Genomic DNA, 16,232 nt, shown 5'->3' with positions numbered 1-16,232 from the left:
GAGAGAAGAAAAGGGAAAAATCGCAAAGGAAATACACAAAAATGAAAAAATGAAGTGAGAATAATCAATTTTCAACAATGTATTCATGTCCCTACACTCCATTGTCTTTACTTGCAACTTAAAAAGGGATACTCTCTACCAAAAGGAAAGCAAATAAATGGACACGTAGGGAACTTTTTTTAGTTTACTGTTATTTTGAAAAAGTTCAATGAAAGCACGTCAGAGTACAGAAACTTGATTTGCTAATTCAGAAATAGATGCAGCTTGAGATTAGAAATTCACTTTCATCTAAAATAAGTACCACGTGCCTGCAAATACACACCACGTTTTTGCTGAATCATTAAAATATATTCACAGAGTTGGGCAATTGCACACCCTACGAAGAAGACTACTTAGTCATTTGTTTGGTTGTTTTAGCTGTTTGCTAAACTTCACAGGAGCAGCTCAATCAGACAGAAAACATGAGTGGATTATACAAAACAACATACTTGGATTCTGTGGACTGCTTGGGGGTAACAAGTAGATGAAATTGAGAAGTTGGGAGTGATTACAAAAACTTCAATTTAACTACGCAGAATTCAACAAGCAGTGAGATAAAATACTAACAGGTTTCAAATGAAAACATTTTGTGCTTTTGAACTACTTGTATAGAATTGAAATTCTGTTCTTCTGAACTTCTGAAACAAAAATTTCATTGAAAATTTGGCATCTCTAGTAGTTTTTTGTTTTTTGTTTTTTCTTACAATAAAATTACCACGTTTCATTCCTCTCTAAAACTTTAGTTTTAATAAGTATAATTTTTCGCAACCAGCTTTAAATTATGAGATGTATCAAAATACCAATAATCAGTCTGGGATCATAATGAAAGAAACCCAAACTGGTGATGTGGATGACAGTGGACAAGTACCCAGCAAACCAAAGATACGTTCCTATTCACTGGTGGCATGCTAATCACCAGCTAAATACTTCATCTCACTATCCTTCCATATTTTATCCACATAGTTTGCAAGTGCTCTGAAGTAGTACTTGCTTTCTTCATTACAATCACAGTTTGGTCACAATGCTTTTTCAAATTAAAAAACAAAATCTGTATTGCAATAATCAGTGGTGTGGCACAGCATGAGTTCTCAGAACACAACCGGTATCTCAGAACAGAAAATCCTGAGAATGAGACTTGTCTCCAACTTCCAAGAAACAACATTTATGGCAAGTTAGACAATTGCTTACAGGGGAAAAGTAGCTATTTTTAACTATTTAGCTTAGTGGCTGCACTTGAGGGAGGCTCCCATTTCCTTTCTTCATCTTCTGTAGCAGCTGTAGCTACTATTTCCTTTTCCTTCAGCTGCTTTCAGAAAGTATCTGGGCTCGCAGCTTGCAGCAACCCACCGTCTTCAACACTGGCAGGTTCAAAGTAAAAGCTGAATACTGCTCGTAAACCGACTTCTGCCCTGAAGGGCCACAGACAACTTTACCTTTGAATGCATCTATTTCTGTTCCACGCAGAAATAGCAATCCTGAATTAGGTAAGGCCCTGAACATGAACCAGCAGGCCAGTCAAAGGATACAGATTTAAGGTGATGGTGCTCCCACTAGTAAGTGCAAAGGAGATAGAGCTCTCACACAAACACTTCTGGGTTTTATGCCGCTTAAGCACTGTTACTTGGTATGATCTCTTACACTTGAGACAATTTAACTCAAGTAGAAGAATCTGCAGGGACAGGCAGCATTGTATGATTTGTCAGCTCTTGATCAAAAGCAAATATTTGGTTGATCATGAAAGAGAAATTTAAGAGCTTTACTCTAGGAGTATCATTGCTAGAGACCTAGTTAATTCTGACTCTAGATTAACTCTATTTATTTTAAAGCTATGAGATTTTATTATTATAAGGAGTGAAATTTTTTTTTAGCTTAACAGAACTGGATAAATGCTATTGTATAGCAAGAATAGGAGAAGAGAGGGAATCTCTTAGGAATTCTATCTTTGTTCTTAAATGGAGACATTTGAGATGAAGAGGGTCTTTGTATTCACATTTGTATACATTTGGTGAATAAAAACCGGAAGGATAGGAAGGGCAGAGCATGCAAAGGCTGTAACAGTTCTAAATTAGCTTCCAAAGCTTGATGTCATCAGTCTTGCACAATACATATATGAACACAAAGATAAGAATTTAAAATAAGTCTAGTAGAACTACGAGAAAGGGTATTCAGAGCCATTTCAAATCTGCTACCTCACTAGTGACTAGATATAATCTCCAAAACAGCACGATGACACGCTTTTTGAACTATTACAAACACAGACACACAATACAGTAGTTAACAATACTGAGAACCATTTTGTTTTTCTTCCAAATATAGCAGAAAAAAATATATTATCAGCTTGCCTTTCAAGTATCCTTGAATCCTCTGATTAATTGCACTACAGGAGAAATTGTTAGGAATCAGTGGCACAGAACCTGTATATTCCCTAAGGACTGGAATAGCTCTTCACAAAATTTTATCCTAACTGCCCACCATCACACAGATCGTAACCAAAGCTTCATACGATTCTTCCAAAAGCTTTATTTAAATATGTATCTGAAAGCACTTCCTTAATTACTTAGGCACAATCATGTCTAATAGATATGTAGTAGATGAGCCACCTCTCGTGGATATTTTGAGCCAAGTTTATGTAGGCAATGACTGGGCAATGACCTACACTTTTTCTTGTCTACCTTCTAGTCAGTAGATCGCCCCACCGCATTGCCCCCAGACACATTCACAGAGGATCTGTCATCTGCCAGTCAAGATTCCCATAGTCTATGTTCTGCAAGACAATAAAAGAAGAAAGAAAAACATCCCACTTTTAGAAAGCATACCAGAAGAGTCACGGAAGCTAAGCATTCCTTTAGGGAAGAATAAACTTCAGTCTTTTGCACTTCCTTTATGCATCTCTGTTGATCTGAGCACTTATCAAAGATCTCTTTTTAGTAACATGATACAACTCATTTCTTTTCATTAAAGCAAAGTAATGAATAAAACATCAATGTTCAAGTTTCAAAAAAAAAAAATATATATATATACACACACACATAAATAACTGAAATAAGGGCAATACATGAAAGCAAAGGAACGAGGGTACCAAGAAAGAAGCACACATGAAGAACCACCTCCGAAGGGGAGGAGATAGCATCCATGGGGAAGAGACAAGCAGGAAGGTCTGCAACTATGAGAGTCTATTTCTTTGCTTGAAATTACTCCTCCTTCTTGAACTTGAAATTACTCTCTTTTCCACCAAACGAGGCAGAGATCCTGCAGGGGAAAATGTTTCATAAAAACTATCGCAATTATGCACAAAGCAGCTGAATTAAGGTTAGACAGATAGGTCTAATAATAACTTCTTTTTTTAAATGATTGAATTCATGTTTGTTTTTAAAGCACTGCTTTTAGGTAATTAAGGTTCTGCTACTGAAAACAAACCATAGAATGAGGCTTGTCCTCTGCTAAATACAGTGTTTACCACATCCCTTTTTTAAGGTTTAAGGGTTGCACTTGCACCTTAATCTGCAGAAGGATCATCATCTCCACCTCTGCTCAAGCAGAACAATTCAAAAGGGAGAAGGAGCAACGTCCACAAAACCAGATAAGATAAAATATGAAATTACAGTAGAAATTTGCAGTACATCAAATTTTCTGCAGCACCTTTGCATGCACATACTTGCAACATCTTACTGCAGGTTAAGAGCATGCACAAAGGCAATCAAAGCAAAGCAGTTGGCAAACTATTTTCTTTCCATCTTAACAGATCCCATTCCTTTACATCTCTTTGTTCACAAATACTTAACATTTATCCCCAGGCTGTCAAGGTGTATTTCAGTGCTTGTGCCTCCTATGCTATCAGAGCATCTGCTGCTCACTATCCTCAGATCACCAAGGAAACTGAACAACACCTTTCCACACTGTCCTCAGTAACTCCACCCTTTTCCCCTGCCAGCATTAGTTCCCAACTAATTTTTTGTCTACATAGGAGTCAGGCTAACAAATCCAGCAGAACTAATTAAACTGGGCTCAGCTCTGTGATGCATCACACTCTACCTGTCGGTTTTGATATGCCTTAGAAGTAGACATATCCCCTTTAAGAGAGAGAGAACAAGAAGAAAAAAACATTTCCTTGGACATCTTGTTAAAGAAGTCAAACCTCACTCTACTACTCTTCAATTACAGGAGGGAGACGAGTCTCTAATACTGTTTCCTAATACTTTTTGCTATAAAATTGTACTGTGAACTTCCTCTCACCTCAGCTAAATATCAGCCTCTCTCTTCAATAAAGTATAATCAACTCTACAGTACTTCATAAAACCAGTTCTTAAAAAAAAAAAAAGCCCCCAACTCTGTGAAATGGCAAGAAATCAATCTGCAATTCAATTAGCATCTTTTCAAGTTGACCTCTAACTACAGGAAGAATATTGCTGATGATCACACTGAACTTTTGCCTTTCCATGTGCCCACCAGAGCACATTCTTTAGATGCAAGGTCACTTTTAGGAGGTTATTATTTTTCCTTGTTTGGTACAGGACGAATGATGTTCTCATGCCTGTCTAGACTGAAACTCAATGGAATGCAGTTACCTCTCTTTACACCTCATATTCCCACACCTCAACAAAAGTGAAGCAAGCCCCGGTGTTATCAATTAAGCACTGAAACTAACTGCTTTAAGTAAATTCCTTTGGGGTAATTACAATCAGATTCCATTGCATACATCATCCTCATTGCTTACTTATGTATTTCAGCTCAAAGTGATAACCAAATGTGACATTGCTAAATTATTTTAAACTATTTAGTTGAAATTACATGTTGAAAGCACATCAGTAACAGAATAAGCACATGATGTAGTTACCTTTATAATTACACTAAAAAGAATAACAAAACTGGGGGAGGGGAAGAGTGAGAAAATTTAGGAAATATCAAAACTCAAGTATCTTGTCCTGTAATAACACTGGTAAGCATCCAGTCAGGACTCACATCTAGTTTTATCTGGAGAAGCAAGGATATTGCAATAAGCTTATTTCTCAATGTTTCCCAGTAGGCTCACTAAAATACCTGGTCTCCAAAATTTGTTTCAAGTTCAAAGGACTAACTGCAAATTTGTATAAATGAATAACCTATTCAGAACATTGGAATACTGAAAAAGCTGGTGGGACTACATCAGCACCTTCAGCATTTGAGAACATTAAATAATTGTATTGAATTGCATTGTACCAAGGTGATTTTGGTTTTAAGCTTATAGCACGAACACAAAAATATGTCAACAACAATAAAAAAAATAATCTTGAGTGGTTCTTAACTGGCACCAGTAGAGCACAGAAAAGGCACCTTATTTAAATTTCTAAGTTCAAGAACTTTCACATAGATTTTCATTTTCCCCGCAGTAATGAGACCCAGCAGACAAATTGGCTGATACAGTAAGAAGTTCAATATTTAGTACTATTTTGACTAATTTCAATTAGAAGCCCTGCTAAAGGACATTTTTTGTTTGGTTTTCATTTTACATCACATACGTGAATATATTGCAGGAAGCCTGGAGAATTTAATTCAATATCCTTTTTATTGCATTCCCTCTGATTTTCTCATTGAAGTGTCTTCTGCTCAGTACATTTGCCCATTCTACATATTATGGCACCTATTATTCTATGTCTTAACACCTCACTGCTTTTTTTTTCTGCACAAAGGGAGAAAATATTCATGCATTCTCAAAGTGAAATCATGAAGTTATTTGAGGTGTTATTACTGTATCATTATTCTTCCTTATTTTGCACCCCTTCCACATTTTAATTCATTTATTACATTGTGTCATATTTGGATTGCATATTCTTGTGTCCAAAGGCCATGTCTTCAACTTTAAATAACATTCTATAGTCAGCATCCAGATTAGTAAAATCCTAATTATTATTTTACTTGCTTAGCACAAAAACATTCTGCTCCACTACTTCTTAAAATAGGGGAAGCTAAATTTACTGAGAGCTTCATTAGCAGTACTGCTCTGTCAGGAAACAATAAAAGGAAAAAAAGTCTCTCTATTTGTCACTTATGATATTTTTAAGTTTGTACAGAAAATTGCAGGGAAAACATTTACTATGAGATTTTAAATGATTAGCTAAAACAATGTTAAACAACTGTGGCTAAATAATCTTGTTTAGCTGCAATAGCATTAACTATTACAAACTCAAATTTAACTAAAATTTAGTTAGGCCAGATTCATCTTACTATAACTAAAAGAGAAATTACTTAACAGGTCCTGGTAAAATCTGGATGTAATTGAGTGTAAAGTTTACCAGTCACATAAAATAAGCTGTTGATAAGGACTTTTTGGAAATTATTAACACCAAGCAAACAGCTAATTTGTGAATATTAAAATACTAATTTTTAACAATGAAGTAGACTGGTATGCTTGAATTTTGATAACAAACTGAGTACTTAAGAAATATATATATACACATACATAAACACAAATATCTAAATATAGTAAGTCATCTTTGGTGCATATATGCAACACACACTAGAATCAGGGATTTTCATGGGTTCTATATAAAAAGTTTACAGAGAGATCCAAATATGGCTGCAGCGGGGATTAGGAATAGTTTACCCTAATTTAAAGGGAATTAAACTGCTTTCTCATCTTCTTCACTCCTTGAGATTCACAGACTCCCTCATCCCAGCCTGCGAAGCACGGGGCGCTTGAACAAGTTCTTCCACTTCTTAGCTGACTCCTGCTGAAATCCCAGCAGCAGTCCTTGCTGGGTAGGCGCCTGCGCGCTGCGCTGCAGCAGGGTTTGTCCTCTTTCAGCTGGCAGACCTAAGCATGCCTGCCTATTTCAATCATGGCAGCTGCTCCAGCTACCGATCCCTGGCCTGGGTGATTACAGCTAGAAATAAAGAAAAAACTTTAAACATGCAAACATAAGAAACCCACACTGTGATGGCATCTAGACAAGCTTCATTACAGGATTCCTTTTATCCTTCTCTGATTGCAACTAGAATTATTTTCATACAGAAAGATCGCTTCTGGTCTAAGTGCCTGCTTTGCATACATATGGATGTGCCACGGCATAACTAAAGAGGTAGGTGCTACAATTTTCTTGCTACAATCTTAGCTTTCTTTAGCTCACAATATTAGCTCTACATATCTTTCATGTCTCAGCTAAATATAATGAAAATTTATATTTATGAACCAGTAATCAAAGAAAGCTAATCTTTTAATAAAAGGATCCCTTGTCTGCAAATAAATACAGAAAAATTACTTCTGGGATTTAGGTTTAAATAAATGACTGGCAAGGCTCACAGCATAAAGTATATATCCACGATGTGTACTATGTCTGTACGAACATTTTCACAGCTTAGAAGGTACAAGGACACAAAATCCCCCAAATTGGATGCCTAAAATAATGAAAGAAAATTTGACTCATAAAAAGAAGATTTTATAAGTATCTATAACAACTCCATCATCCAGAACTGACATGCTCAATTGCAAGAGTCTTTCTAAGCACAAATGAACGTGTCCTACCAAAACAACATTTTTACTTTTTTCTACAGAAGCTCCTAATTAACTTAATTTCTTTCTCTCTGAGGGATACCACCAGAAGAAGGACTAGATTTCGAGTAGGTTCAGCAACAACCTAACTACAACACAATCACTTCAACACAAAAAAAAGGCAAAAAATGTTTAGTTCATCTTATATCAGGGATGACTGAACATACTCTGTAAGATCAGAGTTATTTAATACAATCACTAATACATAAAATAGCTTGAAAAATAACATGACCAATTTTTTTTCCTGACATATGTTTGTCATGTCTAACAAATTTCAGAATAGCAAAGGAGTGAGGATTAGCTTAAATTCTTGGAAAATCTAATTAGGGTTCTCTAATATGGGTGCCCCAGCAGTTTTGTTCCAAGTATCCAGATCCACACTTCTTTGATTGCAAATACAGAATGTTTTATTTTTAACAGAAATCAAGCCAAACAGAGCAAGTCTGATAAGGCAAGAGCAGCAGAGCATGTTTGGTCAGTCATTCAGGTAACTGAACTACGTTATAGCTGCTCACACCAGGTGAACCTGACCTTTGTGACTTATGCAGAGGGAAGTTTACCTCATGCCAAGAATGAGCAGCTTTGGAGATTACACTGCCAGTGCCCAATACTTTGTTATCAATTAAGTGCTGCATTCTCTAATATAAATATGTAATAGAGATCATTAATTTATACATAACCTATGACTATGCTTCCAGTCATCTCATTCAAAAAAAGAAAAAATACCCATATTTTCTTACAACCATCCTGCTTGCAACTTCAAATAGAAAAAGTACATGTAGTAAAACAAGGAGAATAAATGTAGCACCAGCTTTTGGCTAGACGTAATAGTAATAGCTGCTGCACACTGCTGCTAGCACTACCTAGCCCACTTGCCTCGAACAGTCAGTACTACAATGCAAAGACTCAAGGCGCTGCTGGCTTTGTCACTGTCTGCCATTTACTCCAACCCTGAATGTCACAATAAATGCCTCTCAACTACACCTGCTTACCACAAATAATACAACTATTTTTCACACACTTCACAGGTTTGAGCAAGTATAATACATAAAAACATTCAAAGGAGCCACAGAAAAAGCATAAGTTACAGTAACATTGAATAGAGATCAAAACAATAAATATAATGTGTGGGATGCCTGAAATAAAGCTAAGTGTATACAACTGGTAGTCAATTAAATCTAGTTTTGAAAGGGTGAAAAGCAATGCATACAATAAACTGCAAGTTAGGCATACACACAATGAAGTCATATATGGATGATAATCATTCAGTAAGGTGATTTGGGCTTTGTTTTGGAAGTTTAGTTAAAGTGCTGAGTACATAGTGTCAAAAACACAAGCTGTTCCCTTAGCTGTAGATTAACGAAGCCTAATTTCTTATAAACATGCCCTTTCTCCCACATCTGTTACCCAACGCCCACCCCTCCCCTAATAAGGATTGCCAAACTTCCCTCAGACCTCCTATGGCACCCCAAGTGAAGGGAAGACCAGATGCACTGTGCTCAGTCCAGAGCCCCGTACACAACAACAGCCTTGCAGCAACCATGTGCTGACCGGGAGCCAGTTTGAAGCAAGCAGGCTTATGAGGGCTGCATTCTGCCCGACCTTCCCCTTGGGAAAGCTCTACCTTGGAATTCTCTCCTCCATCCAACCCCTAATTTTCATGGTAACAGTAGCAAATTAAGCTCTTGAGACTTTCCTCATCTTCCGCATATGGTTGAAATTGGCCAACGGCTTCAGGAGTTACTGATGGAGACGGAAGGGATCGCAGATGGCAATGACATGAAAAGGAGTCTTCTGCATCTGTAGTCCTTGTTTTTCCCTCCCTCCCCCACACAGAAATAAGAGACAGAAGAGAAAATACTAAGTACTGAGAGATGCAGAACACAGACACCTCTACAGTTCAAAACACAATGTGTCATTTGATACAAAACCAAGGTCACAATCAACAAAACAGATAGACATCCCACTTGGAATAAAATGCCATCACCTCCCAAACACCTTGTGATTTCCGAACTTACGAGACCGAGGGAAGGGGAGGAGGGTAAAGACATCATCTAAATGACTAGGTCTCCCATTCATTCTCAGAACAGAAGTCTTTAAAACTACTACCTACAACTATGCGTTCTTCCTCTCCCCCGGCACAAAAACTTCTTTCCCCCCACACAACTGCAGGCACGCATTCTCCAAACAAGTCTGACAAATACAAGATATCTCCTCTCATACACCTTGGTTCTCATCCCACTGTAAAATAAATTCAGTCCTTCATCCTCTCAAATCTCTCCAGCCCTTTCAGCCTTTCTTCCTTCCGTTCGCTCACCGAGACTGACCTCTTCGATCGGATCCCACTACACTGCTCAGCCCAGCTCCCATCTCTGCAACTACAGATCCCTCAAGTCAGGCTGACACCATCAGAAATCAGAATTTCAGAAATTCTAGGATCAGCCTATGTTCTCAAAAGCAGCTTTTAAAAATACTTCCTCCAAAAAGATTGCAAAAATTTCATTTTAAAATAATGACAGCCAACTCAAGCTTCCCACGGCAAATGACTGTAGCAAACCCTGAGACCCTAGGCTTTGGCACATGAACGACTTCTCAAAACCCTGTTGCTCCCCAGCAATTGTCTGTATGCGTACAGCATGCTTTATGATCAGGTGGGTCACCACATATTTGTTGAGGTATATATTAAACAATCTTGCATCAGAACGGGGGTGGGAGGAGAACTACTACTGTTGCGTTACAAAATACATGATCATTAAGCACTGTAACAGGACAGCTACCTAGACAGGCTGTGAAACAAATCCCTCTTCTGGAGATTTTAGAAAGGTTAGACAAAGTTGTTACCCATACTTATGCATCCAGACTACGAAGGAAAGAGAAAAGGAGTCACTTCCAGCCTTACAGTTTTGTAGACTCGTATTTCAGAGAAAAAAAATATATATTTAGTGCTTAAAGTGATCTTCTGTTTTGGAGAGCAGTTCTTCTACTGCGTTATTTTTAAAAATCAAATTGAAGCAGTTAATAGTTTCACTAAGTCTACAAGCTTAATAAAATTAACACTTAAAACCACATGCAAGCTACACACGCATTCCTGTCCTACCCATTGCACAGCATCATCACGCCCATTTGATTCAGGACATAAATATTCTGTTCTGAATGGAACTTTGCACCCTGCTTACACGCAGCTCCGCTAGGGAAGTTAGAGTCTGCTCAGAAAATGACAGCACAGCACATGTTCATGGCGTGGCCAGACTTTGAGCCCCAACACAATACATTTCCTGTGACTGTAAACCATGCACTCTGCTTTTGGGAATGAAACGTTTGCAAAGAACCTAATAAATTACCCCTCTCTTCCCTATGGTGAGAAACACGAAGGAGTGTAACATCTGCCAAGGAAACAATGACACTGACTATACAGACTGCTGGGAAATACTTAAGGAAATATAAAAAGGCAGGTGGGACAACAATGCAAAAGTCAACTATATATATATATATATATATATATTTATTTTTTTTAAGAGAAGTTTGTAATATGTGTCAGAGAGGTCATCAAAACAACCACTTCATCATGAGAATAATCCTTACAGGAAATACTCTTAAGCTTCCATCTTTGTCCACAATGAAATAAGGTTTGCCTTCCTTCAGCAGAGAACAGACAATTTAGCCAACCTTTTACACATGGTTCCTTTGAGGGTAAAATCATTCATACTGAAGTGAAGTGCCTGTGTAAGGGCTCAGAGCTTCCAATCCGGGCTCCTCAGCCACCTGGCTAGCGTAGCTTCCACCTCCTCACGCACTAGGCCTACACCACACAACGCAGTCCAGAAATACCCAGGTTTGCTTGAGAACTGGAGGCAGCTTAGCTGAAATATCACAGAGCTTCACATAGACAACCTAATAGAAAAGAGGCTCTTCTCATGAAGGTGAAGGGGTCCGTGCACAACTCTTACTCTCTACTGGAGGGCTAATGAAGCCCTATTCTTCCCCAAAGGCTGCACTTGTACATGGTTTTCCAACAAGCACACCAGTTGTCTCCCTCAAGTAAATAGTCCATCTCCCGCTGCTAGGCTAATACTTCTGAAAAAGCTCCCACAAGTTAAACTGAAAAATTTATATGATTTCAGATTACAACTGAATGAGCCACTAACAAAGGGTATAGCTCTAGTCAAGAAGTTGACACTGAGGATACAGATAGGTTTAAGAAAACTGATTAATAAGTCAGTTACTAATTCTAAACACTGATAAAATAACTGATTTGAATGGCCAAAAGGAGTCCATCCTTATGTCACACAATTCATATTTCAAACAAATTAGACCAAGACACTACAGTAATTTTAACTGCAAGACAGAACAGGATAAAGAAGCTTCAGTTCACTCATTTTAATTAATAATTAAAATGATCATTAAAAAAAACAACTTAAATCTCTATCCAATTCTATGCACACTGGAAATCCTGCAGCCCTGTGGAACCACACAGGTACAGACTTAAGGAAGAGACCCACAAAGATAAAAGGACATTCTGCTCACTTTAATTTTCATTTTATATTTTCCACGAGTAATTTACACATTAGACAAAGGAATGCTGTCTACTGTGGATATAAAGAAAGAAGGAGAAGTGGTTTGGTATTGCGTATCACAGAAGGCAAGCAAATGAAACCAAAGAAAGATTAATATCTAGTCCATATGAACACCCAAATGAAATTCTTTAGCAATATTGTGGAACAGCTCAAAGGTTCACCAGCCACCTCTTCAGGCACAACCCTCACAATTAATGCATTCAAATCCTCCAAAATATAGGGGAGTATAAATATGGCTCATAGTTCTAAACGAAAGATTTAGAGATATTTCAAGTCATTTGAGAAATGAAGAACAAAGCGGTCCAAATCATTTTTTCAATATAACTTTTGTAAATCCCTCAATCATTTACCTTAGACTAGTATGGGTAAAATGTTCTCACTGTAGCAATTCTCTTTATAAGGATTAATATACAACTTAAATACAGGGCTATTGGATATCTGTCAAAATTTGGATTTTATAAAGGAAGCCAGTAATACTTTTCTCCTAAAAATCAGAAGAAAAAAAAAAAGGAAAAGCCCCACTTGAATCTAGAGCCAGTTCTGTGTTATATCCTCATTTATCAAGGTGAAGGAAGGACTACCTTAATTCTTCATTCGTATTCTAGATTAAAAGCGAAACTGTCATCTACAGCCCCACTTCAAAATTTTCCATCTTCTTTATGCATCTCCACATCTCTTCCTTCCCGACCATCCTAAGCTCAGGTCTTTACTGAGCTCTCCCCAAGGAGATCTAGAGATTCTTCTCAAGGCCAAAATCTACAAACCTGTTATGAAAATACTTTCCCTCTGATGTCACAATTTTGCATCTATAAACACTCAGTTCCACGTACTGCAGAGACACAAGATCCATCACTGATCAGAAGGAACAATTAGTAAGGGTTTTCAAAGCTAGAAAGCCAGCATTTTCTACGCTGATGTGAGCATACAGTTCATACTTTGGGGGGAGGGGAAGAGAAGTAGTAGTGTTGGCTCTTTCATGAACATAAAAGGGCAGAATTACACATTAGTGTAGCCTCCCCATGTATAGACTTCTTTTTTCTGAAATGGAGTGTAAACTTAAAATCAATAATTAGTTACTTTAACTAAAGCTCAAATCATTCATGTAATTACTCTTACAGAGGATTATGACCAAGGTTTTTTATAGTGTGGATTGTTAAAATTTCACAATTAAGAAATAAATCACAATGGGATAATAGGCTACTATGCACAAAATAGCCAAGCTGGCATTGTTAAAACCCTTTTAACAAGGAAAAAACAAAACTGAAATACAGGAATGCTGCTGCCAGGTCAGGATTGAGGTGAACTGGCAAAACTGTGCGAACAGGCTCGTACCATACCTGCCCAGCCCTTGGCCTGGTTCAAATCTGTCCTCGCTCTGTCAGTACCCCTTCTCCCTCAGCAAGGCAAAGAAATTACCAACTCGCTCAAGGTTTTGTGATGGGGGGGAAAAAAGCCTACTTTTATTATTATTATTATCATTGTATTTGAAAGAACAGTTAGATACCAGGCACTCTCAATTCATGCATGTTTTAATATCAAGACTTCTGACCTTCAGAAGTCCCTTCTTCCAGAAGGAAAGAGAAAAAATACTCCCAAGAAACTACCACAGACAGACACTGCAGAGATCAATCTAAAATTACAATAGTCAAAGGTCAGGATGATATAGGCAACATCAATTATGTCATGTTAATATCCTCCTGAAAGAGGCCTCTTAAAAAGCAGAAGCAAGAAAATCCGGGGCTATCCATCCAGTCAGAGCAATGAAGAAACTGCCTACACGCTGTATTTTTCTTACAAGGATTCGTTTAGGAACTATACACATCTAACTACTAAAATAATGCTAGAAAGACCCAGCATTGCAGACTGGGTCCTGATTAGTAAAAAGACACCAAAGTCACAGGAGTCTTCCAGAATTGCTGGAAAATGTATGCAGTGAGAAGCGTTGGCATTAGTGCCTAACGACGCTGGGTAACACTCAGAAAGCTCCAACATGCTCATCTGTCACCATGACAGAAAGCCAAAGGATGCCAGACCAACGCACGTCTCTCTTCCAATATCAGGACCAAACATTTCATGTGTCTAACATCAAGCTTCCAAGCAAAATTACAAGTATATATTATAAAATATGAATAAGGATGATCTTACAGTATACACTTCTAACTTTTTAATAAAAAAGAGTACTCTGTGAGACCTTTCAGTGCTCCTCAACAGCATTTTATGTTACTCCTCTACAATCATGAGGGAAAATGCCTCATTTTTGCTTCAGATCTCTCCCCCAAGAAAAAAAATATACCTTACAATAAGTCTGTCATAAAACTGTAGCAAGTTTAAGGCCCCTAAAAGCCTTGATGCTGATAAAATTAAAAATGGCTGTGCCCAAAGATCCCACAGCAAAACAGGCACAGCTCTGCTGACGATTAAAATATATATTAAAAACGTCTGCGTTACCTTACAAATGGCAAGGCATGCAAAACAAAAAGACTATTTGTGTTTCCAAAACTGAAATAAGCGAGTAGACAAGAGAAGCAGATCGAGACAAAACGTGCATCCTGGATGCAGGTCGAGTTCATTTACGCAATAAAGCAGATTTTGTATTCCGAGACGCCCTAACAGATCGGGCTTTCAAAACTTTATCACGCTTCGCAGCTGAAATACATGCCCAGCACTTTTTAAGGAGACCCAGATGTGTGCAAATGCCGGCGGACCCCACCCCCTCGGCCGTGCCAAAATGGCCAGTTCCGTGCAGCCACTGGCTACTTACCAGCCGCAGTGCTGAGCAGCAGGGTGGCACTGGAGAGCAGGAGCACCAGCAAGAGGTGCTGCAGTGAGGCAGTCATACCTGGGGGAGCCGAGGATCGAGGCAGAAAGAGAAGAAAAAAAAAATATACGGACGAGAGGAATTTCCTCCTTTTTTCCAGCGGCCTTACTGAGCTCTCTCGGTTCACAATCCAGTCCGGGAGGGCAAATGGCAGGTGAGGGGAGCCGTCTCCGCTCTTACTCCATTACAGCAGCCTGCCCTCATGTCTCGGCGGCCGGAGGAGCGGGGGGAAAGGCGGCTGCCGCCGGCCGCATCGCCCTCCTCCCGGGACAGGCGCCGTGCTCGTCGTGCCGGGAAGGCGGCTTATTTCCCACGCAGCTTCACGATGTCGAAGAAGCAGCCGGGTTGGGAAGGAAACATATCCAGGCGGGAGGCAGCGGCTGTCAGTCCCGGCCGGCTCTAGGGGCTCAGGGAAGGGGCGCAGCCCGGCCCCGTCCCCACGGCCGCCTCACACGGCCAGGGTCTCGGGGAACCGCTGGGCCGCTCGACGGCGGGGCGAGACCCGCTCCGCTGTGTGGGCGACGGCTGCGGCCGCCCCTCGGCCCATCTGCCTCCGCCGCGCAGCCCCGGCCCGCCGCCCCCCGGCGCAGCGGCGACGCCCCCCCCCCGGCCACCCCGACGAGGTGGGGCCCGGAGCACCGGGAGGCACGGCGCGGCACGGCACGGCGAGGCCCTTCCCCGCGCCGGGGGAACGCGCTCCTTCCTCGCCTCTCCTCTCCTCTCCTCGCTCCGGGAGCCTCCTCGGCGGCGGGCAGCCCCCGGCCCGGTCTCCTCCCGCAGCTCTGCCCGCCGGGCGGGGAACGCCTCAGCCCCGCGGGGCTCACCGGTGAGGGGCGGCTGGGCTGGGCTCCGCTCCGCCTCCTTCCCGTGCCCGCCGAGCAGCCGCCGCCGCTCCGCCGCCCCCCGCTCCCCGCGGCTCGCGCCCCCTCCCGCCCGCCGGCACCAACGGCCGCCCTCCCTCGCGCCAGACACAAAGGGGACTCGCTCCGACCGCCGCCCCGCCCCGCCACGCCTGGCAGAGCCGCCCCGCCCGCCCCGCACCATAGAGGCGGGCCTCCGGGGAGGTGAAGAGGGGCCCCGCCGCGCGCACAGGGCGCCGCCATGTTGTGGGGGGTGCAGCGCGCCTCGCCGCACGAAGCCGGGCAGGGGGCGGCGGCAAATGGCGGCGCTGAGGGAGCGGCCCCGGCCCCCAGCGCCGGGGAAACCTCTCCGGACAGCCGGCCCCGGTGGGGCCCCGTCCAGCCCCGTCGCTTCTGCCCTTTAACCCCCCAAATCC

At 40.9% G+C, this 16,232-nt stretch overlaps 1 protein-coding gene across 1 annotated transcript in view; it reads right to left on the bottom strand.

Moving 5' to 3' along the window:
* Positions 1–15,875, bottom strand: part of BMPR2 (bone morphogenetic protein receptor type 2) — a 111,204-nt gene extending 95,329 nt beyond the window's left edge. The window contains exon 1 of the mRNA XM_035570812.1: positions 14,900–15,875. Coding sequence (XP_035426705.1) covers positions 14,900–14,975 — 76 coding nt within the window. The 5' untranslated portion in view covers positions 14,976–15,875. The remainder of the gene's footprint in view (positions 1–14,899) is intronic.
* Positions 15,876–16,232: the final 357 nt, after the last annotated feature.

This window comes from Cygnus atratus, chromosome 6 (genome assembly GCF_013377495.2).
Source record: "Cygnus atratus isolate AKBS03 ecotype Queensland, Australia chromosome 6, CAtr_DNAZoo_HiC_assembly, whole genome shotgun sequence".
NCBI lineage: Eukaryota > Metazoa > Chordata > Aves > Anseriformes > Anatidae > Cygnus > Cygnus atratus.
This window is presented reverse-complemented; position numbering and strand designations above follow the sequence as displayed.